The sequence below is a fragment of the Kogia breviceps genome, chromosome 2 (assembly GCF_026419965.1).
Source record: "Kogia breviceps isolate mKogBre1 chromosome 2, mKogBre1 haplotype 1, whole genome shotgun sequence".
Taxonomy (NCBI): domain Eukaryota; kingdom Metazoa; phylum Chordata; class Mammalia; order Artiodactyla; family Physeteridae; genus Kogia; species Kogia breviceps.
Window position 1 is genome coordinate 10,015,482 of NC_081311.1, and position 22,294 is coordinate 10,037,775.

The window sequence follows — 22,294 nt, forward strand, 5'->3', positions numbered from 1 at the left end:
GTATAACAAGATACACAAAAATTTAAATGGTTATTGATGAAGGAATGTTACAAGCTTTTTATCATATGGACGTAATGATTCTATATTATAAGCAATTCAGTCTTTATATTAAATGCATTTGTTTGTTTAGTTGAATAATCTACTGGACTATATTAAGAAATTTGAACCTTCTTCAGTCCGGCCTACTAGATGAATATTTATCTCATGTCCTATGGAACTGTGTTCACCTGGGTCAGTGACTTTGTCGCAACTTCCTTTGGAAGAGCTTACCCAAATGAGACTGAGGCACCATTCCTTTAGAAATAGAAGAGGGCATCGTTCATATTTAAGAATTGTTTAACGGTTTGCCTCAGAGGCCATCAAGGAGGACGACTGTCCTTTTGTTGAGGTTGTGGCTGGCTGCCTTACTCTGCCCCAATGTCTAATAGAATGGGACCTCGTAACCTGCCCCTCGTAACTTGGTGGCAGCCAGTCCACCACGATCGCAAGATTGCAGAGGCCCGTTGAGGATAGAGATAGTGGCCGCCTGGGCCCCGGTGGTAAAGCGAGGAGCCCTTGGTTATTCACCTTCGTTTGGAAGCGGTGCAGGTCTGGCCCGGAGCCCACGCCCTCGGGCAGCACTGAGCTATTGAGAAGCCCGTCTTGCCCTGGGAATGGTCATCGCCTGTTGATTCCTGTAGTTCTGCCAGGATGCGTCAGTCCAGTGTCCTAACTCTGTGGCCTGCTTATCTGTTCCTCTCCTGTGATCTGCAATCCAGCTCCAGTAAGAGAAAAGGAGATCACAGCTTCCCCAGAGTATCTGGAGATAGCCATTTACTGCATAGGGGTCTTCTTGATCGCCTGCATGGTGGTGGGGGTCATCGTGTGCCGGATGAAGAACACAGCCAAGAAGCCGGACTTCAGCAGCCAGCCGGCTGTGCACAAGCTCACCAAGCGCATCCCTCTGAGGAGACAGGTAACAGAAAGTAGATAAAGAGTTTGAAGAACTTTACCCCTCCCCCACGCCCAGCCAGCTCTTGGGTCTCTTCCTCTGCCTCCGCGCCATCTTCTACTTCCGGGAGTGTCCCCGTGCCAGTGGTTCCCGTGGGCCTCTCCGTGGCCGTCTGATCAGTGTCTGGAGCTTGGAGGGTCACGTCGTGGTGTATCAGTGGGGCCGACCGAGTCTAGCTCCAAGGGCGAGAAGGCGCCATGGTGCAAGACTCTGAGCTCGTCCACGTGACGGGAAATAACCCAGGAGGCCGCGCCCTGGTGCGTTCGGTGCTCTCTTCAGAGCGTAAGCCCCTTTTGTTCCTGTGATCTAACGCTTGTTTTGGAGACAAGCTCATGCCACTAGTTGGAAAGCAAGGGACTCCCTCTAGTTCTCTTAGACTTTTTTTTTTTTTTTTTAAGTCAAGGTCAGAAATCGTTCCCTGGAGGTGACCGAACTACTGCCCCATGAGGTCTGTCTGAACTGAATTTTGGCTTCACCTCTTTGATTCTTAAAATAGAACCGTATGCCTATAGTATATTGTTTGCACTAACATTGTGGCTGTGGATTCGGTGGCGGAATGACTTTTATAATGAATAGGGAACAGATCGCTGTTCACCCCGCACCCGCTCTTTGGTGGGTGCTTTTTTTTTTTTTTTTTTTTTTGCGGTATGCGGGCCTCTCACTGTTGTGGCCTCTCCCGTTGCGGAGCACAGGCTCCGGACGCACAGGCTCCGCGGCCATGGCTCACGGGCTTAGTTGCTCCGCGGCATGTGGGATCTTCCCAGACCAGGGCACGAACCCGTGTCTCCTGCATCCGCAGGCGGATTCTCAACCACTGCGCCACCAGGGAAGCCCGGTGCTTTTTCCTTGCGTGTTCCTCCCCATTGGTTTACTTTTGCTTTGGGCAGACTCGGCAAGGTGCAGCCTACACCTCTGCTTCAGGCCGAAACCCTGCAGAGCTGACAGAGCAGGCAGTGCTCTGATTCTGTCTCACGCTTACGAAGATGGAAAGGGGAAACGGGTGTGAAGGCAGGGTTTCCAGAAGTACTTGGCACTTGGTTCCGATAAGGCATGTTTTTTGAAACAGCAAGGAAGATGGCTACCTTAATGGCCCTAACTCAGTGTGTACTTCAGTTGAATTTACAGGGCGCTTGTTGAAATTGTAGATGCCTTAGCCTCAGCCCCTGAGATCCTGGTTGAGTAGGTCTTGGATAGGACCAGGAACCTGCATTTTAAGCGAGTCCTCCAGTGATTCTGAAATGCACTCCAAGCAACTCTGGGTTAGTCCCAGCCCTGTCCCTCCTGGGACTTCAGGTGGCGATGGCGTTTTCTGGACAAGGCCCTAGCAAGGATTAGGGACCATTCGGTCAGCAGCGGTTTTAGCACAGATCCCGCTGTTCTCAGCCCACCTCCGAACTCCGGGCTGAATGGGTCCTTGCTGACTTCTTTGAAGCCACGTTTCAAGCAGGTCTTTCTACATGGAGGCTGAGGGTAGCATTTGGAATATGTGTCACGTGCAGGCAAGTGCTCAAGTGGTGTTAAGAGTTGGGGTGGGGGAGAAGGGTGCCCGTTGGTCCCCCTGCCTCCAAGAATTCTGTTGTTATTAAAATGGTACCACTATCATCCTTGGGGCCAGGGCAGCGATGATGAGGCCACTTGCCTGATTCTGGGAGAGTCCAGTCCTAAGGGGACTCTTACAAGATGGTACCTTTGGTGACCTTCAGGTGATGTAGCCACCCCTCCCCAACCCTTGCTCCTTACCTGGGCCATTCTTACGGCCACCATCTTGAGAGCCTGGCTCCAGGGAGCGGAAAGAGGGAGTGGTGTTCCCATCTCTATTACTATTTTTTTTCTAATAGGGAAAAATGTTACCTTCTGGAGGAAACGTGTCATTTGGTGTAGCTAGACCATGGTCCTGTAATTATTTCATCATCTTTTTTTCTGCAGCTGTTAACAATGCTCTTCTCTTTATTTAATATAAAAGAGGCAGATGCCTTTAAAATCCCCTCGACTCAACTCTGTTCATTGTGTTTTTATTTACCTCTGGCTGACTGGCCTTTCTTCATCGTCATCTCCACCTAAGTTGGCCATTTCTCCTCTGCTCCCCTGTGTTACTAAAGGGAACATTCACGCTCTTCCTCCTTTTTTATCCCTCCCTCCTTCCTTCCTTCCTTCGTAATTTTCTGTGTGCTTAGTCTAACCCAGGTTCCATATAAGACGTGGCCCGTCCCCTTTGCCAGTGGCTCCAAGGTCATTTGGGGGCCTTCATTTGAGATGCAGTTGCCTTGTGTTTCCGTAAGGTCGAGTACTGTAAGAGAAGCAGAGCGAAGTGGGCAAGTACCAGTTCCCTGGAAAAATAAATCTCTGGGAGTTTATTTGGGGAAATGTTAACACATCTCAGCTGCTCATATGGGATGCACTGATTCTTCACAAAGAGCGATTGGTCCATAATAAGCACAGCCCCTTTGGTGGAGGAGACGCTTATCAGGTAGCTGGATAAAAGGGGGTTATTGGACTGTAGCTGGAATGAAAAGCCCCAGAAGGGCCGGCAGCTGTGTTGATGACGGAGAGCATACCACAGGGATGCCAGGCATACCTTTACCTGGCCACAGGTGAGCCTGTGATCAGACGTCTCAGGGGATGGGTTTTTCCTAGGCATTTGCTAGGCACCTGTCACGCTGCATGTGCCCGGCCCTCTTTATCACACGGTAGCATTCTGCGTCTTTGTGGTGAGTCCGAATTTCATCTTCTTGGCCCTGACCCTCGCCCCTCCCCGGAGGTGCACAGACCACATCTCACTCCATCAATCATTGCTCCCTTTTTAGAACAAGAGAAGGTTAAAACAATTTTTTTATCCTACTGTGAATTTTTTTTAATTGACATTTACTAATCTGTACCGGACTTAACAGTGTAAGACAGACATTTGAGTTTATTTGTTTTTGAGACAAAAATACTTTTTCTCCAGTACCTAAGAAGAAATTCCTTGTGATCATTTCCCAGTGACCATGAATTTTTTTTGAGACTCTTTATGCCTTTTGATGTTTGGGGAAAGAGAAACAACTTTTAGGTCCGGGGGGAGGTGGGTAGCACGGGGCATCTCCTGGTTCTCCTTGACGGGGGTCCTCCCACATTCTGAGCTGGGGCTCAGGCAAGGGGACCAGCAAAAGCCAGTCCAGAGAGGGGTGTCTGCGTGAGCCTGTCGGCTCTTGTACAGGTTTCCAGGGCTGCTGGTGGACGGCGTGGCCTTCATGAAGCCTTCCTTGCACATCGTGAGTTACAGGGAGGGCTACCCTTCCTGCGTTTTGCACAAATTGGTTGAGTGGGGGCAGGGAGGGGTGTGAAGGAATTGAGGACGTCTGTTCAGGAGGCGAGCAGCCTCGCTGCATTTGTTGAATTGGTTTTTCAGGGAGCACAGCAGCCTCTTTCTCTGGAGCCAGACATGGGTATGATGGAGATTCAACTGTCTCCATAAACAGAGAAACACAGCTCCTGGGTGGGGACATACACATGGGTATAGCTCATGCTGTCTCACCACCACCAGCATCTCAGAAGGGGCTGAAGGTTTGTTTGGTTGGTTTTTTTTTTTTTTTTTCAGACTTCAGTTTCACCCTCTTGGGCTGCCGATACAGATAGGTTGAAAGCCAGAGAAAAATCAAGGGCTGTCAAGGTCATGTTTTATAACAATGTCTTGGAGGCAGATGGCACATTCCCAGGGACATGAGCAGGACAAAGATGGCGTGTGTGATTCAGAAGCCAGTTCTCGGGGCTGTGGGTATGAATGGCTATGAAACATGGCGAACTCCGTGAAGGGCAGTCCCACTTCTAGAAGCTCATTTACTACCTAGCAGTTAAACAGCGTGATCTCGGAACATTCTCTGTATTTTGGTCAATCAAGTGGTCTAATGAAACCTCGCCAGTTCCAGAAAGCATGTGGGTAATTAGATGGTCATGGATGGTTTAACTGGAATTTGCCCTTTTGTGTGGGCGCCTGGCCCTCCCAACCCCCATTTGGCCATTCTCTCCTCTCCGCTTCCAGAAGACACAACAGTTTGGCTAAGCTCGGACCTGGGTGCGATCTCCTAGGAAGACCAGCCGGTCGGGGTTTGATAGGTTTACCCTGGAGAGTCCTGGGAGGAGGTCTGGGGAGACGGAGACTTGCTAAGGGAGAAAAGTGTGTACCAGGTCAACTACCCTGCCTCTTTACCTAAAATTTGTTATGGAAGGGAAAAAAATCCCATCCCCACACCCCTTGGACCTTTATTTCAGCTTGAGGTGGTGAAGGCATTTTGCCTGCCGTTGGGGAGTGATGGGCAGGGCTTACAGCAAACTTATAGTGTTAACTCCAGGACCTTGTGCTTTGGTCTGGGAATGCGGATCCGTGGACTGAGAGTCAGAGAGTTTCTCTGGCTGGTTATGGTCCATTTGTGAGTCCTCAGAATAAGCAAGCACACAAATATTCATACCTCTTCCCTGTGGCATCTGTGCCTCTGTCTGCTCTGTTCTCTGTGGGCCCCCCTCTCATTGTTGAATTGAATCTAGTATTAAAAGATAACATAGTTTCCCGGTGGCCCTTTAAAAAGAAAAGAAAAAAATACCCTGCTTCCTTGCTTAATCTCCTTTATGTACCGTGGAAATAGACAAAAAGCACATTTAGTTAAAGGCTTGATTTATGGCACGAGGAATTTATGGTAAAGAGATTCTGGAAAGTGAGGAAGCTGAATTGAGACTGTGAAAAAACATGCTAAAAAAGTGCCTGCCAGGATTTGGGAGTGGGGAAAAAAAGAGCTTGTTTTAGACTGTTAATGTTTATTGTTGTACATAACTAAATGATCTCTGTCGATGGACTATTTTAAAATTAGATAAAAAGGAAACCCAGAATTGAAGAAGCATATCTGATAGGGAAGATTATGATTTTGTGCCAAAAAAAAAAAGTGATCATCTAACATTGCTGCAGAAGTAGGATTCAGGGGTGGAGAGTGGATTTCCTTAAGGAGTGTGGTCCAAAGGAGAGAAGCTCCAGAAACACGGTGTTCCATGGAGGAATTGCCTGCAAGGGGTCGTGCCAGCCCTGCAAACACGTTAGCAGGCAGAGTAAAATGGAGTGAAGAGAAAGCCAGTCATATTTTACAGTCTCAGAGGGGATTTTAAAAGCATAGTAAAAAATGCATGGAGGAAAAATTAAGATATACGTCCACAGACAGAGTGATTGAATTCTGTCGTTTCTTACACTTGGGGCATTTTCTTACCTTTTTTCTCTTTGTGTGTTTTACAAAAGTATTTTCCAGATCTGTACATGGAATCTAAACCTCTACACTTAATGTGAGCAAAATTTCCATAACTTTAATCATAGTGACAGCAACTAAGTTTGGAAAGGTTTTCCATTTTCAAAGCTCTCACCTTAAAACCTTGTTGGAGACAATCTGTTTGTGGAGGAAGATGTATATGGGTGTGAACTTTTGTCACGGTCTGTGGGCAAAGATTCCTTTGGGGTCACAGGTTAGCCGCAGAGCAGTTAACTTCTGACTGGATGTTTCGTTTTTCTTTCTGAAGTGGCCTCTAAGGCCTGTTTGTCATGAGGCCTTCCTTGCTCTCCAGCTTTCCTCTTGCCCTGGGACCGTGCCCTGACTCCTGGGTCCTTAATTTCTGGGGTTTGCTTTTTTGCTCACTGGAGCCCCGGCGCATCCTGGCTGTGCGCAGAGGATCTGGTCTTTCAAACCATTAAGGCAAGTCCTGCCCTTAACACCGGTGGGGTTTCTCTCTCCCCGACTGCACACCATGTCACAGGACCTCACACACAGAACAGCCTTGGGCTTTCCCAGCGGGAGGGGCCATCTAAGCTCCCTTGGATCTGAGCAGCAGAGGACTCTAAAAACATGCGAAGAGGAACCATTGTGGGGTTGGTAAGCGAAAGTGAACTGAGCTCTCAGCAAGCGCCAGGCTCGGCGGCACCAAATGCCTCATGGGTGTGACCTTATTTTACCATCACTGTAATTCTGTGATGTGGGAACTGTTCCGGTCTCCCTTTAACAGGTGAGGAGACTTGAGCCGAGGAACGTCAGGTGACCTGCTGAAGCTCTCACCGTCACTGCTGGAACAGGGCGCCCACAGCCCGCGGTGGTGACCTTGGACAGGATGCCGCCACCGGCCCACGGTCCCACATTATAAACAGTTCGCAGGGGAAGGGCACCAGCCAGGGTTGGCTGCTTGGCTAGGGGAGGTCACTCGGTACCCACACAGAAGGACGCAGAGACGCCCCAACACCCAGCCTCTAGCCCAGGGAAGGGCTGACAGCAGCGATCGCGTCATTTTAACTCATTTTAGAAGTCAGTATATTTTAAGCATATGCCCAGTTTCCCCCCTCCTCCCCCCCAGTGCCATGCCTCAGTCCAGATCCTCTTTATTCTTTTTTTTTTTTTTTTTTTTTTGCGGTACGCGAGCCTCTCACTGTTGTGGCCTCTCCCGTTGTGGAGCGCAGGCTCCGGACGCGCAGGCGCAGCGGCCACGGCTCACGGGCCCAGCCGCTCTACGGCACGTGGGATCCTCCCGGACCGGGGCACGAACCCGCGTCCCCCGCATCAGCAGGCGGACTCTCAACCACTGCGCCACCAGGGAAGCCCAATCCTCTTTATTCTTAAAAATATTTTTGTCATTAAAGAAAAGTGCTTTGTTTTCCTAGAACGTAACAGAGATACATTTGCATGGGAATGAAAGTCAGATGGTTCCGGAAGTTCTGAAATAAGACACAGTCCACCCCGTCCCTCAACGTCCTATAATCTCTCTCCCCAAAGGTGACCATGGCTAAGGCTCTTATATATCCTTCCCGAGGCTTGTTTTCAGTGCCTGTGTCCTCACACCTTGCCATGGGAAGGCTACTCCTCTATGTTGTGTCCTGAAGCCTCAACCACGTGTGATTTGTGAGGACATGGCAGGGAAGGCCAGACGGGCCTCTTCACCCAGAGCTGCTCCCCGCATCACCACCCCAGGGGTTTCTCCCTCACCACGATCCCAGCACACCATGCACAGGAGTTCTGGCCACCCTGCGGTCCAGCAAGGAGGGCTACCTGCTGGCCCTGGAGGGGGTGTTCGTCTGTGAAATCTGCCAGCCCTCGTCTGGTTGGGGCCTGTAACTGTCTCATTGCCAGGCTGACTTTGACTGCTGTTCCGAATCTTCTTGCCTGTCATCTTCAAGCCCGGTTCCCACTGCAATGAGTGGTGATTTCTGCTTCTTCATGTGGGAGACCTTTTTGTCTCTGAGAACACCAGTCTCCTTTTGCATCCATAGCTCCAAACCGACGCAGGGCGTTAGGATTTGGGGAATTATTTTTAGCCCAACCTATTCCTTGAATCTTTCTGAACCCTTCTCTGCAGATGGAGCTCAAGACATATACATGTGGTCAGTGAAGGCTGTGGAGATCTTGAGGATGTTACTGGCGGGCCCTGCAGCTCTGGTCAGCGCACTGCGGAGGTTGTTTCCACGGGCTTTTCGTCTTTTTCTTTTCGCTTCTGCTGTTTTGCCTCTGTGGCCCAGACACTTGGGTGTGAAGCCTCAGCCTCTTAGAACCATATCTATTCATGAGGCCCCTCTCAGCTGTAAAATTAATGATTGTTCAGTTCCTTAAAAAAAAATTATTTACTACGTGCACAGTGAATAAACATCGATCATACTGTCTGTATAATAAAATTTAGGAGGGCTTCCCTGGTGGCGCAGTGATTGAGAGTCCACCTGCCGATGCGGGGGACGCGGGTTCGTGCCCCGGTGCGGGAAGATCCCACGTGCCGTGGAGCGGCTGGGCCCGTGAGCCATGGCCACTGGGCCTGCGCGTCCGGAGCCTGTGCTCCGCAACGGGAGAGGCCACAACAGTGAGAGGCCCGCGTATCGCAAAAAAAAAAAAAAAAAAAAAAAAATTTAGGGATAACAGCCTTTGACAAAAGACTGCTCAAAAGGCTCAGAAATGTTTTCATGTACATTTAAAAAGATAATGGAAATTCTGTGTTAAAAATTGCCTACTTCTTGATATTAATACTAAAACCAACTTCCTATTCCTAAAATGATTCCCTCCGAATCCATTCTTGGACATCTTCTCAGGTTTCCTACGTGCTTTTTAAGGGCAGTCTGGGTTTAAAAAGGAGAGAATCCACATTTTTTAAGTAGGATGTTCCCAGGACAGTACGGTCCTCTGGCTCCCTGTGGGCATGGTCCAGGCTCCACCTTGAAAGTTCACCCCATTGAATATGTTCATCTTTACTTGGTCCTTGCCACCTTGGTGTAAAAAGTGTTTGCAAGCACAGCTGGGAAGAAGGGTCGACGTGGGCAGAGTCACGCAGGGGACAGAACCACGTTTGAGGGGTTGCGGCAAACCCCAGATTCCAGCTCTCTCGGGCCAGAGTCTTGTTCACGGTTTGGAATAAGGTGGTGGTCAGGCAGCCCGTGATGGTGTTTTCCTTTACAGAAACCAGCACAGGGAAGATGATATATTTAAGGAATAACCATTTTATCCAATGCAGACTATAATGGATTAGAGGAAATGAGAAAACTCAGTGAAGCCCTGCAGGTTTCCCGGGGGGAGAGGAGCTTTCCCACGAGATTGTGGATAAAGAGGTATTTTTCCTTCCCTTGACTCTTCGTCCACTAGTTTTTGAAACTGAAGTTGACAAGAGGCAGTTGATTTTCTCCGAATGGCCTGGGCATCTACCAGTTCCCAGAAGGACTAGGGAGGAGCAGATAGTGGTCCCCAGTGCCTGGGTCTCTGGTTACCTTGAATAAAGGCACGTGGAGCTACTGGAATGCTTTTCACATTCAAATCCTAGAGCTAGTTCCTTGAGGTATTCTGCTTACATTTCAAAAGATAGAGCTGACTGAGGGGCGGACTTGCCAGAAGTTTTTATGGAATCTCATAAGCACAGCATTGATTCACCAGCCCTGCTGGTCTACGGGCAGGAGATTGATAATCTGAGGCTCCGGTCCAGGCGCAGGGAAAGAGGCAAGAATGAGGCCCATGGGGTCTGTCTCTTATGTCCTCAAGTGATTATCTTGAGGAATTAGGACAGAAAGAAGACTTTTTTTGTCAGGCGCTCTCTAAAACTGTTGTTTGGAAACCTGGCCTTAGGACCATGTAATTTGGATGAAATCTAGCACATACTGCATGGATGGGAAGACAGAGGAGTTGGAATCCAGGGTTTTGGTCCTGAATTCACGACTTTGACCAGCCCTCACCTTCCCACCTTTCTAAGAGCTGACTGGCTGGCGGGGCTCTGGCCGGCTTCCAGCCTTCTCAGGTGGAGCCAGGATTACATCTGTGTCTTTGTATTTTGTATCCAGGTTTCTGCTGAGTCCAGCTCCTCCATGAACTCCAATACCCCACTGGTGAGGATTACAACTCGCCTCTCCTCAGCAGCAGACACCCCCATGCTGGCGGGGGTCTCCGAGTACGAGCTGCCAGAAGATCCAAAGTGGGAGTTTCCAAGAGATAAGTGCGTACTTCCGTGGGGCGCATCCCTGAATGGGGACTTACGTATAAAAGGGGGCTATTGGGCTGACATTTTCTTTTTATTACCCTTAACTGCCAAGGTCTTGCTGTGATTATGTCAACAGGAGTGGGTAAGATTGTATCTAAATAACCAACTCTAAGAAAAACAAAGCACTAATTCTCTCTCTCTCTCTCTCTCTCTCTCTCTCTCTCTCTTTTAATAGTTCTTTTAAAACAGAGCTACTAAGCCATGGCTGATCCCCAAACAAAATGGTACCTTGTTAGCATTTTTTTAAAAACTTTCTGGATAATGCAAACCCAGTCAAATGGAATAAAAGTGGGATTATCCCATTTATAAAACAGTTGACATTCCAACTTCTGGTTCCTAGAACATGTCTGTTCTACAGTTCATTTCTTTAGAGAAATTAGGTCTAGTATATAAATCGCCTTAAGAATCTTCACCCAGTGTTGCTGGTTTTAATAGTTATTAATATAAGATTGGGCTAGAAATCTTCAAATACGGTACCTGACGTCAAATTTCTTGTGGTCCCTAGTATTTTCCTTATTGGATGATATTGATGTGTTCCAGTCAGATGTTCAGTCAAAGTGCGGCCACCTGGGCTCTGCTGAAGGCATTGTTGGGAGCTGTGTGTCTCTTGGTCTGGCTTCAAGTTCGGGGACTTTGGATTCTATTGGGCTGGATTGGAATCCTGGCTGTGCCAGCCAGTGGCTGGGCAACCTTGTGTGAGTTCCCTGATTCTCTTTGAACTTCATTTCTATGAAATGAAGGTCATGGTACAGACCTCCCAGGACTGAGCACAGTTCTTGGCTCATGTGAATTTCCCTTCCTTCCATTTCGCTTCATAACCTGAGGTATCTGAACTGCAAATCTCAGCAAGATGGCAGAGCTGGGCATCGGGTCAGTGGACAGATCTTGGACTACCAGCCCTCCAGCTTCTAACCAGGGACCAGCCCCCAGACTCACCTTCTGAAATGAATATGGTGGTCATTGAAGGACTGTCAGCTAATTTCCAGGGTCTCTCTTGTAGTAATCAGAGTCCAAACAGCTTGAGAATAATGGAAGAAGGTAGAAATCGCTGACTATACATCTGCATCAAATCAGCTGGAATAAGCTTTTGACTTGCTCATATACAGCAACCCTATTGGTCTTGACATTTGCACTATCTCCCTGAGATTATGTCGGAGAAGTGTCTAATTACTAGAGAAGGAACTCATACACAAATTTGGAAATACAAAGATAAGCTTTTCCAGAGGCTGGATATCATAAGCTCTCTTTGGGAGGAGAGATAGCTTACATGGCACTTGTAATTTTGATTCACGCAGCTCCAACCAGCTTTGTTTTCTAATGGCTCGTTACTTCAAATAATAAACAGCTCATTTATTAATGTGCAGCATACGTTAGAACCAAATTATTGTACCGGTATCATTCTGTTAGAGTGTTAAAGGAAGTGATTTCCAGGTTATTTGTGTACTATTCATGCAGCACGTGTTTACTGAACGCTTACCAGTGAGGTACCAGAAAAAACAAAGAATGATTTCTTTACCTGTAGAACGTGGAAAGGGGGTGTTGCTCGTGAGCCCTCCCAGCTCCCTGGTTTGATTAAACAAGTAGGTGGGTTAATGTGCACATTCCTATGGATATAGGACTGAGTTTGGGAGCTGTGATCATATTTGAAGAAACTGCAGCTCTCAGGTTCCATCTGTAGTTTTTGCCACCTGTGACGCCGCGGGCAAGAGTGGGAGTCTGACTGTCAGGTCCCACCCGGGATACCCGGAGTGTGGAAAATCTGAGTGCAAAGCATTTCAGAATAGTGTTTAGCTCAGCCGTAGGTGGAGCAGATTTCCAATGAATGAAGGCTATTTAGAAGCAGTTTATTAGATCGGAGGCAGACGTTATACAAAGAAAGGATTGTTATGCTTGTAGCAGCAGGGCAGTAGGACATAAATTAGCCATTTTTCCAATGCAAATGTTTATTTTCTGCCAAGATATTAAATTTAATTTTAGCTCAGGATAGACAGGGAATGACCTCAGCATAGCACACACTGCCCTCGGTCTTTGCTGTGACTTTTGCAAACCATTGCATACTTACCAAAAATACTGCTTACTAGTGGCAGCTTGGTCCTTTGCTGTGTTATGCTTAAATGAAAAAACCACATTCATAAGTATTCCAGAGTCTCTTCCATTCTGTTGGTTTCTGGAATGCCCAAGGAGTCTATATGGCTGTTAGTATGATGTATGTAGAGCTTCTGAGTGTAGAAATTTAGTTTGTTGTGTTCACTTTGGATTTTCTTCACTATTAATTTTGGGTAGTCATAAGGATTTCTAAATTATTATGTCAAAAAAAATTCCCCCAATTTCTAGCATTTCCTTTTTCCTTTAATGAAAAAATAGAGATTCCTTGAAATGCGTTTAAGATTCGTATCTTGTAACTTGGCCCAGAATGTGACCATAAGATCCATTGGTATTTGAATAATAGCGATTTTTAAAGACGTCACGGAGACAAAAAATAACAGCTTTAATGGTTTTCTTTGAGATATTCTAAATTATGAAAATTCGATAGGCTCAAGATCAAAAGCTCCTCGTTTTTAGCACTTAGGAAGGCTGACCACCTCACTTGCGAGGATACCTTCCATAAAGAAAATAAATCGAGAATACAAATGTGAAATTCAATAGCTGTTCCAGCAGTAATTGACATTCTCTAAAACGTCACTAAGAAAATACTCAAGCGCTTGTGTACCCCAAGTCTCATTAGTTCCATATGATACATGCTCCATGCTTTTGTAAGCCGCTGAAAGATTTTTATATTGAGTTCTGGAATTTCCCTCACTACACCAGATGCTGTTTGCTAATCCTCTCTTTACACATTTAGGCTGACGCTGGGCAAACCCCTGGGAGAAGGTTGCTTTGGGCAAGTGGTCATGGCTGAAGCAGTGGGAATTGACAAAGAGAAACCCAAGGAAGCAGTCACTGTGGCCGTGAAGATGTTGAAAGGTGAGTGGGGCGGAGGTGGGGAGGGTGGGGGAAGGGAGGGGTGAGGGCGCCTTATCAAGAATGTTCCTTTTGTGGCATGTGAACTCTATCATGGCAGGGGGTTAGAGAGCACATAGTTGACCTAGGGGTTGAGAAGTTTTCAGTATAAATCAGCATCTTGGACAGACTATTTATCTTGAGCTGTGTGCACTTATAAAAAAGAAAAGCCAGTCGTACTGGAAAGCGGCAGCCTCATTCCCTTTATACGTGTAGGTGCTTAGAAAGTATTGACACGTAGAATTGATTAATTTAGATGAGTGTTGGTATGTCAGATTCAGGACCCAAACCTTAATTTACAAATGAAGGAAAATTGGCCTTCTTAGAGGGAGAAAGGAGGCTCAGGGAGAGGAGGACACACTTACTCCTTTGCAAGAGGAACAAAGCAGGACTGAGGTCGTCTGTGGGAGTCGCTTGGGAAGCGGAAAGGGGAGTCACCGGGGACGGGTGCTGCTCTGGAGCCTTCTAGGACGTGTGAGCTGTTGCCCAGGGATGTGAACGTTGAGTGGCGTTCGTGGGAGCCCGAGTGTCTCTGCATTAACCTTCCAACCCAGCTTCACGCCTGCGTCCAAGGAGCTGAAAGAACTTTTAACCATTAACTTCATCCTCCCACCGTGTTGTTATGAGAGGACTTACAGGGAATGATTGCATTATAAATCCCATTGTAGGCATCTCAGAAAGGACACCCCAAGCTGAGTTTTTCCCACATGTCCCGGAGGAGAGAGGTCTGTTCTCGGGACATGGGGGGCCTCACACATTGTGGACGCCCCGGGGGCTACGCTTTTTCTTTCTTTCATGGGTTTTTGTGGGATAGTCACCACGTCTCTCCCTGAGGGGAGGGAGGAAGGTGGAAATCGTCCGAAAGGTGTTGGGTGTTTTTCTTCTGTTTGCTTTTTTAGCTATGGATCTGAATGGCTCCCAAGGCATACTAGGTGTGTTTTGAGCTGCTCCCCACTTTGGGGTGTGATGCCTGGGAGGTCTAAGTTCTCCCGCCCTGCATGTCTCAGCTCCACCAACAGAGGCAGCCAGCCCTCTGCCTGCGTGCTGCATGGCCTGGGCCTGCCTCCCGTGCCCTTGCCTTGCTGAGTGACAGGTGCAGTGAGCTGTGGGCTCCCACCAGCCACCCCGACAGCCCCTGGCCATGTACCAGGGCCGAGAATGCAGAAGGCCCCGGGCTCCTGGTCTCTGTGGACAGAGCTTCTGATTCGGTTTGCGGAGCTCAGGGGAAGGAGGTCTGGGAGTTCTCTTTCTCTGGTTATTTCAAGGCTGGCCTTCCCTTAGGATGGAGAAGGACATTAGCCACAGAGCCCTTATGACGTGGCCATTTTTACAGCCAGTGGGTGGCTCGGAGCTTAGAGGAGACCCCACGGTGTCACCGCAGTGGAGCCTCTGCATCCGAGGGGCAGGCGCTCAGTCCTCCACGTTGAGTCTGCGTGGATTTTACACTCCAGGCAATTGTGTTGCTCTTCCTTTTGTGAAGCTAAAAAGCTTTATGCAGCATGGCTTCTACCCATGCCCTTCCCTCATTTTTTTTTAGTAAGCCCAGATTTCCCCATATTGAATTAGCTCAAAGGGGGATACCTGGAGAAGAATCTTGCCGCTTTTTGGAAGCTAACTGTGAGCCTATGTATGCAGAACCTAAGCCATTCTTGCTTGAAATTATGGAGCAGAGGTTTTTAAAACCTTAATTTTTTTAGGAGGGGAATCCCAGCCCCTTTGGAAGCCCGTAGAAGGCATGGACCTTTGCCCCCTCAGGATGCACGTACACACACGCACTTTTGTCCTCAGTCCAGGGTGTCCTCTGAATCCGTCTGTGAATGCTCTGTGGGCTGCGAGGGCTCAGCTTAGCAGCACGTGGTGCAGAGAAAGTCTGAAGGGATGTGAAGTGCTCCCAAGCTCACTCCTCCTGCCGAGAAGTCCCCACGGTTGCTTTCAGGCCCCCTGAAGTTTGATGTGATTTTCTCAGGTACCTTAGGTCTGCCAGAGGATAGAATTCTTTCACGATAGAGAAAAACGCCCCCATGTGTGCGAGGTTTGCTGGAAAAGATTTGGCCTTGGCATCCAAGGCCTATATATTTGTTCTGACTTTTGACCCTACTGACCCCCAATTAGCTATTCGACACGGAGCAGGGCAGTGCTGGGCCCTTCCCACTTCACCAGTAAGATGAGGGAGATGATTTGGAAAGTTTTTCTGGTTCTAAAATTGACTTTCATGCTGTGTCAACCAAATTTTCATCAACTAACAGTAGCAACCAACGGCTTAGAGGAAACTGATCTGTAATTTACCTAATGTTCCTAGATGATGCCACAGAGAAGGACCTTTCTGATCTGGTGTCAGAGATGGAAATGATGAAGATGATTGGGAAACACAAAAATATCATCAATCTCCTCGGAGCCTGTACTCAGGATGGTGAGTAAGAGGAAAAAGAGCTTTCATCCACGAAACCCAGGGTTCAATGTCAGCATCGTTTTGAAAATGGATGGACTGTTAGATCTTGCTCCTAGGGCCTCTCAAGTGCATGCTTAAAGTTTTCCATAAAAACCCTCTCAGCGGGAATTCCCTGGTGATCCAGTGGTTAAGACTCTGAGCTCTCACTGCCGAAGGCCTGGGTTCAATCCCTGGTCAGGGAACTCAGATCCCACAAGCTGGGACTTCCCTCCTGGCACAGTGGTTAAGAATCCACCTGCCAGGGCTTCCCTGGTGGCGCAGTGGTTGAGAGTCCGCCTGCCGATGCAGGGGACACGGGTTCGTGCCCTGGTCCGGGAGGATCCCATGTGCCGCGGAGCGGCTGGTCCCGTGAGCCGTGGCCGGTGGGCCTGCGCGTCCGGAGCCTGTGCTCCGCAATGGGAGGGGCCACAGCAGTGAGAGGCCCGCATACCGCAAAAAAAAAAAAAAAGAATCCACCTGCCAATGCAGGGGACACGGGTTCGAGCCCTGGTCAGGGAAGATCCCACATGCCGCGCGGAGCCACTAAGCCCTTGCGCCACAACTACTGAGCCTGCGCTCTAGAGCCCGCGAGCCACAACTACTGAGCCCACGTGCCACAACTGCTGAAGCCCTTGTGCCTATAGCCCGTGCTCTGCAACAAGAGAAGCTACCGCGAGGAGAAGCCTGCTCACTGCCTGGAAGAGTAGCCCCCGCTCACCACAACTAGATAAAGCCCGCACAGCAACGAAGACCCAACACAGCCAAAAACAAATAAACGAAAGTAAATAAGTAAAAAAATAAGTAAAATCCCACAAGCCATATGGTGTGGCCAAAAAAACCCACAAAACCCGTCAGGAAGTGTTCCTGACCGTGAACACAAAGAAGACGTTATGACTTGACCGTGCCTGGGTTCTGGGGGCGGGAAGGCGGGCATTGGGTGACCAACACCGCCAGTACCGTCCTCCTGTTTATAGGGCATGACCTGGAGGGTTTTCGGAAAAGGCAGCCTCCTTATGTTTTTGTTTTGTAAGTGCTAAGAGGGATTTCTCCAAATAAGATCCTGCATTTTGGTTGACAAGTTCTTCCCTTAAGGTGGGGATTGAGGAACCCATGTCTTGTTATGGGTACCAGGTGGCTGAGCTCCCACGAGTGGCCTGAAAGAGGGGAGACAGATAGGAAGGGGCACCTTATCTTCCTCAGGGGAGCGAGACCCCTGGCTTCTCTCATGGATGATCTGTGGCACTTTGCGAATCAGTTTGATGATAATTAATAAACTTGAAAACGCCTGTCTTTGCCTCAGCAGTTCCCCTTTGAGGTCTAGACCAGGAGTCAGGAGACTTTTTCTGTAAAGGGTGATTGTAAATATTTTCAGATTTGTGGCAACTACCCATCTCTGCTGCCACAGTGAGAAAACTGCCACAGCCAATACAGAAATGAATGGGCCACATTGTGTGCCAGTAACATTTACACACGAAAACAGGCTCGTCTATACCATGGGGAAATTATTGCACATATATATATATATATATACACACACACACACACACACACACACACATACACAGAGACGTGCATAGCGGTGTTCACTGCACACTGTTTGCAACGGCCCAAACCCGGAAACAACCCATAGGGGGATGGAGAAATACAATGTGGTATGTTTATATGATAGAATCTATGTAACTGTTAAAAGGAATGATCTAGATCTATTTTTATCAGCCTGACTGGCTTCCAGAAAGATAATATGTGGGGGGAAAAATGGTGCAAAGCTATGTCTTTATTACTCATTGATGTGATTAAAAATAATACATTGTTTATTGATACATATGTGTCAGTAAAATAGTTAAAATGCCCTACAAGGACCAAATTTATGGTATCTGTGGCTTTCCAAGAGGGCTCAGGTGAGAGGCTGGGCGAGACAGGGAAAGGACACTCACTGTAGTATCGCTGTTTTATTTCTTAAAGACTGTTGAGTCTGTCTTGACCGAGCGTCGGTTGTCATTTGGGGGAGATTAGAATGCATGTGTTCTATTTTTGTGTGTGCTTTTCTGTATGTTTAAATTTTTTTTTAAAAAATGATAAAGCACTGGGTTGTAATAAGTAAAACTCCTTTGCTGAGCTGCCCCAGGGCAGATCTGGGCTTCCCTGCCTCTCCAACTTGTGTTCTGGTCCACAGGGCCGCTCTACGTCATAGTCGAATACGCCTCAAAGGGCAACCTCCGGGAATACCTCCGTGCCCGGAGGCCGCCTGGGATGGAGTACTCCTATGACATCAGCCGCGTTCCCGAGGAGCAGATGACCTTCAAGGACTTGGTGTCCTGCACCTACCAGCTGGCCCGGGGCATGGAGTACTTGGCTTCCCAAAAAGTGAGTCCTTCCCATTTCTCCTTGGTTGGGTGGATTCCAGTGAAAAATGTCTTTGAAGAAGACACGTCCATTGGGACGTGCTCGTTTGCCGAATCAGGCCCTTGCCTGTCTTGTACGACCTGGAGACTATGTCTTACGTTATTCACATTGGGTTTAACGAACTCTTTAAAAGCCAAGACAGCCTCATAAACCAGTAGTGACACCACAGAGATGAGCAGAAAAGATGTCTCTCTTCTCAGGCACAGCTGGCTGTGGTCTGTCGGGGAGTTGGGTCTCCAGGTGGACAGCAGTTGGGTTAGGGGGACGCCGCCTTTAATTCTGATGAGGTTTTGGCTTTATTTGTTTTGTGGTTATTGAGTCTTTGGACGTGAACTTCGGGTTGTTGTCTTCATGGTTTTGAGTTTGAAATGGCGTGAAAGAGTCTAAGAACAAAGATCACATGAAGGGATATTTTGGTAACGTCGAGTGCTGGGTGTCCGCTGGATTTATTTTGTCTCGTTTGGTGGGGTGACCCTCTGCGGTTAGAAGTTGGCCGGGTCCCCTGAGGTGAATCGCCTGCATTCCAGGTATGCCACACTCAGTGGACTTGAAACATCTGAGTTACTGTGAAAGCAGTTAGACAGGTGCCCAGATATCCCCTGGGGCATTTTGGACGGCCCAAGACACCCTTCCCTGGCCCACGCTTGGGGGGAAGTACAGAGCTACCTTCTTGGGCAGAGGTGGGTCAGTTCCTAACTGCGCTGGAGCTTAATGCAGCATCAGGGGTTCCTCTGGTCCCCAAAGAAGCAAGAGCCTCTGGTGGGCATGGGCCGTCTGTCCCCTTGTGGCCTGGGCTGGGTCCTGGCCGTGCCAGTCACACGAGTGAGCGAGGCCGCCCCTGTCACTTCACTCCGAGTAGGGATTTGGGGACCTGTAGCTGCACCTCGGCCCCAGCTATCTGTAGCCATGTGGGAACACGGCCAGAGCCACCACATGTTCTGTTTTCTGTTTTTTTATTTTCAACAGAGTCCAGAGTTGAAGATTTTTCAGAGCTTTTTTCTTTCCTGTAAGATGTCCCAAAGTATAGATTTCAGGAAACTGAAACAGGGTTGTGCAATTGTGTACACGTGCGTGTGCACAGCGGACTTTGCCAGCTGACAAGTCTTTGGCAGGAAGAAACAATCAGATCTAGACTGTGGGACATTTGACAAGACATCACTTCAAAATGTCAGTGTCACAAAAGACAAAAAACGCTGGGGAGATGGTTCCAGATTAAAGGAGGCTTAAGAGACGTGACAACTGAATGTACATGTGTGATCCCGGAAGGGTTCGTGTTCTGGATGGGAGGTGGGGCTGCTGCTTTCCTAAAGGACATTTATGAACAATTGAAATGTGAAATTGATTGGATAGTAGATAACGTGACTGTTTCAACTTTAAATTTGGGGTTGGTGATAGAGGTCTTGTGTAAGGTGGGAGGTATGTGCTAATGAGGTCTGCAGCTCACTTTTAAGTTGTTCAGCCATAAAACGTGTGTGTGTGTGTGTGTGTGTGTGTGTGTGTGTGCGTGTGTGTACAGGGAGGCTGGGTATAGAGAGAAAGAGAGAGCAAGTAAGCATAACAAGTGAATCTGGCAAACCTGGATAGCTGTTGTTCTCTTTCGCCTTTTCTGTAGCTTGGAACTATTGCTAATAAAAGCCTGGGGAGGCAGCCTGCGGACAGGCTGCCTGTCCTGAGCCTCTGGTCCTGGTCGCCCTCTGTCCTCCTGGTGTGGGAGAGGGAGGAAGGATTTTTTTGGACTCAGCAGGGCGCTGCTACTAATCCAAAGTGGTGGGAGAGTGGCCTGGTCGTTTTATTAATCCTTCAACGAATATTCCTGAGCGTTCCTGATTCGGATGCCTGGTATCCTGGGTCAGGTGACCCGGATGGACATAGTCCTTGGCCTCTTGGATCAGGAGCTCTGGGGACCAGCAGGTGAAATCAACAATAAATGTGGGCCTAAAATAAGTATGTGAAAGGCTGAGAACCGTGCTGTGGAGGAAACGGATAGTGTGAGGTCGGGAACACGGGGGACTCGGGAGGTTGCAGGGGGAGGTGAAGGGCGAGCCCTCCTGCAGAGGGACGGGCTGTGTGGAGCCTCTAGGGCGTCAGGGCCTGACAGCCTCAGGCAAGGACTCTGCCCTGTGCTCTGGGCTCTGGGGAAGCCACCGAGGGGGAGTGATTTTGATCAGGTTTGCTGATCTGTAAAGCTGGCTCCTGTGACCATGGTTTGGGCTGAGGTTTATTGGCCCCTAGAGGCGCGAGGGAAGTAGGTTGCTTTGGGATATATTTCGCTATCAGGACAGTTAATGGCTTGAGTAGCTACAGGAGGGAGAAGAAGAGGTCAAGGCTGACTCCTGGATTTCCATCTTGAGAAACTGGATGGTGGTGCAGCCTAATCAGGATGAGGAAGACGGGGGCATATGGGGCGGTGGCAGGAATAGATTCTGGTGGGAAATCCAAGGCACGTTTTGAACGTGTCTGAGGGTCATTCAAGGGCAGATGTCGACCAGGAAGCTGCGGGCTGAAGCTCGGCTCTGAAGGCTGGGCTAGACACCGGAGGCAGCGAAGGGAGTGTAGTTTCAAGCCGTGGGGATGGATGGGTTCTCCTTGGGTGGGGAGGTTGGGGAGAGACAGAGCAGAGGGGGAACAGAAGCCTGGAGTCAAACCCTGAGAAAACTCTCAAATCTAGAGATGGGCTGAAAGCACAGGAAAAGACGGAGGAGAGGGAACCCAGAATGTGGTTCACAGAGGCCCCGGGAGGAGTCTCAGGAAGGTGGAATAGGAGAAAGGAGCTGGTGGAGTCTGGCTTGTGGAGCAGTGGTGGGTCCCCCCCCCGCTACGGCCAAGGACGAGATCCTTCCTGCTTGGGAGCTGCTTGGTGTGGTGGAGAGAGAACTAAGAATCAGGTGAACTTGGCAAGATGGGGAAAAGGTTACATTTTAGAATGACAAACTGAAAATGCCCTTATTAATAGTAAGTAATTAGTAATAATTATCATTAAGCCTCCTTTAATCTGGAACCATCTCCCCAGCATTTTTTATCTTTTGTGACACTGACATTTTGAAGTAATGTCTTGTCAAATGTCCCACATTCTAGATCTGATTGTTTCTTCCTGCCAAAGTAATTAGTAATAATTATCATTATTACTAATCACTACCACTTTGTGAGAGCTTAATGTCTGCCAGGCATGGAGCAAGCATTTTACAGATAGTATCGGCCATAACCCCCGAACAACACAGAAACAGGTGTGTTGAAATCCCCATCTTATGGATAAGGATGCAGGGGAGTGTTTGGAAGTGCCAGGAAAGCTTTGAGCCCAGGTAAGAGGGAGTCACTGTCCTCATTTCTGAGCTGGGGACTCGTCAGCCTGGAGAGTAAAGTGGCTGGTCCCAGACCTGGCCTTCTTGTCCTCTACCCACCTATCCTGCTCTCAGGTATTCCCTGCCTCCCTGGACGGAGAAGAGGACCATTGAGATGCCCTGTGTTGGGGCTTTGTTTGCTAACCCAGGGTCGGGTAGAGGGGACAGAGTCCTGTTTCCTAAGGCTTTGTAGTTGTGTTTCCAAAGCTCTTTGCTGAAGGCCACCGGCAATTAAGGACCTAGAACAGGTTTGAAGCAGGTTCTAGACCAAGATCTTAAGAACAGTCCCCTGAGTGGAACCTGCTTCCAAAAATGGAGGGCTTATTCCTGACAGTGGAAAATGGAAGAAGCAGGGGACAGGTAGCCCCGTCACACCCAATTCCCTCCCGATGTATGGTGATAAGTTTGTCAGAGACCCGCCTGAGGAACTGTTGGGTGAGACATCTGGTTCATTGCTGATGGAGTGTAATTAGGAATTCAGCTCAATGGACGCTTACTGGGTCAGGTTCTGTGCTGGGAATGTAGAGATGAACCTGCAGTCCTGCCCTTGACCTGGGGACACTGGGGGTGGACAAGTTAAGGAACTCCATGATGTGGACAGTAACACAATTAGGTGATGTGGGATTTGAGCCTTCTACC

General features: G+C 48.5%; 1 protein-coding gene across 13 annotated transcripts in view; it reads left to right on the plus strand.

Moving 5' to 3' along the window:
- FGFR2 (fibroblast growth factor receptor 2) overlaps window positions 1–22,294 on the plus strand; it is a 127,720-nt gene that overhangs the window by 77,827 nt on the left and 27,599 nt on the right. For 9 of the 13 annotated variants that reach the window (XR_010838801.1, XM_067024510.1, XM_067024509.1 and 6 more), the window contains 5 exons: window positions 759–961; window positions 10,290–10,441; window positions 13,329–13,450; window positions 15,786–15,896; window positions 18,088–18,278. Coding sequence is in view for 12 of the 13 variants with exons in the window: in XM_067024510.1 (XP_066880611.1) it covers window positions 759–961; window positions 10,290–10,441; window positions 13,329–13,450; window positions 15,786–15,896; window positions 18,088–18,278 (779 nt within the window). In the remaining variant the exon portion in view is untranslated. The remainder of the gene's footprint in view (window positions 1–758; window positions 962–10,289; window positions 10,442–13,328; window positions 13,451–15,785; window positions 15,897–18,087; window positions 18,279–22,294) is intronic. The other 4 variants (XM_059052999.2, XM_059053000.2, XM_067024516.1 and 1 more) reach the window with 1 other exon arrangement.